Raw genomic sequence first — 1,153 nt, 5'->3', positions numbered from 1 at the left:
TTAATTTGACTATTATTTTGATTATTATGTTGTTCAGTTTAATTAAAATATTAACTTTATGTGAAAAATTCTTTAGAATGTTAAATTTACTCGATATAATATTTTTAAATTTTTCAATAATAATGAAAAACAATATTAGAGAGAAATATTTTGATATGGTTATTACTCGTTAACAAAATAAGATATCATAGCATGAAAATAAACATAGAATCAAGTTCAAGGCCAAACTCATTAAGCTACAATGTGATTCAAGCCAAATAAACAGATTAGCTTTCAGAGGATTGATCTTTTCATCCATCCAAGACAAGTACATATAACATAAAAATAAGAGCTTCAAACAAGCAACGCAATCTAAAATGAATTGATATGGTTATTAGGATTTTTATTGAAATATTTTGATTTTTCAATTGCTTTTTTGAATTGCTTTCTCTGTATGTATATCATAAAATCTTCACCTGCCAATGTATTAGAGAGAATTTTCCTGTTCTGCCAACTAGTTTAGATTATTCAAGGGTATTTCTAACAATGTTGGGTTTCTGTTGTACCATTAGTATTTATTAAAATTATACATTATTTTATGTTATTATGATTATAAGCATATTTTGTAGCAAGAATTGTCCTCTGCAGTTTTTTTTTAAAAAAGTAACACACTTGCTCAATATATTTTTATACGATTCTTGATTTCGGTAACATAATTCTGCTTTAATTTAATCCTGCATTTTTTTCTAACATGACTTTGGTAACATAACTTTTATACGATTTTGATTACATGCTTTTAAATTATTCTCAATATAAGCATAAGCATGTATAGTATTAAATATATTTCAGGGTTGTAGTACAAATAGTAAATAATTTATTTATCTAGATAATTTATTTATTTATTTCATTTACTTATTTATTTATTTATTTCATTTACTTATTTATTTATTATTTTATTAATTATTTATTCATTTATTTATTTACTTATTTTTTTATTTACTTAATTATTTATTTATTTATTTACTTATTTATTTATTATTTATTTATTATTTATTTATTCGTTTACTTATTTATTTATTTATTTATTATTTATTATTTTATTTATTTATTCATTTAATTATTTATTTATTCATTTATTATTTAATTTATTATTTATTTATTTATTTATTTATTT

At 19.4% G+C, this 1,153-nt stretch overlaps 1 protein-coding gene across 1 annotated transcript in view; it reads left to right on the top strand.

The window, feature by feature from the left end:
• The window catches only part of LOC113787642 (uncharacterized), a 675-nt gene extending 633 nt beyond the window's left edge, over nt 1-42 (top strand). Inside the window, exon 2 of the mRNA XM_027336582.2 lies at nt 38-42. Within this exon, the coding sequence (XP_027192383.2) occupies nt 38-42 (5 nt within the window). The remainder of the gene's footprint in view (nt 1-37) is intronic.
• Nucleotides 43-1,153: the final 1,111 nt, after the last annotated feature.

The sequence above is a fragment of the Cicer arietinum genome, chromosome 1 (assembly GCF_000331145.2).
Source record: "Cicer arietinum cultivar CDC Frontier isolate Library 1 chromosome 1, Cicar.CDCFrontier_v2.0, whole genome shotgun sequence".
In the NCBI taxonomy this organism is placed as follows: Eukaryota; Viridiplantae; Streptophyta; class Magnoliopsida; order Fabales; family Fabaceae; genus Cicer; species Cicer arietinum.
Note: the sequence above shows the minus strand (reverse complement) of the source record. Positions and strands in the feature narration are given on the sequence as shown.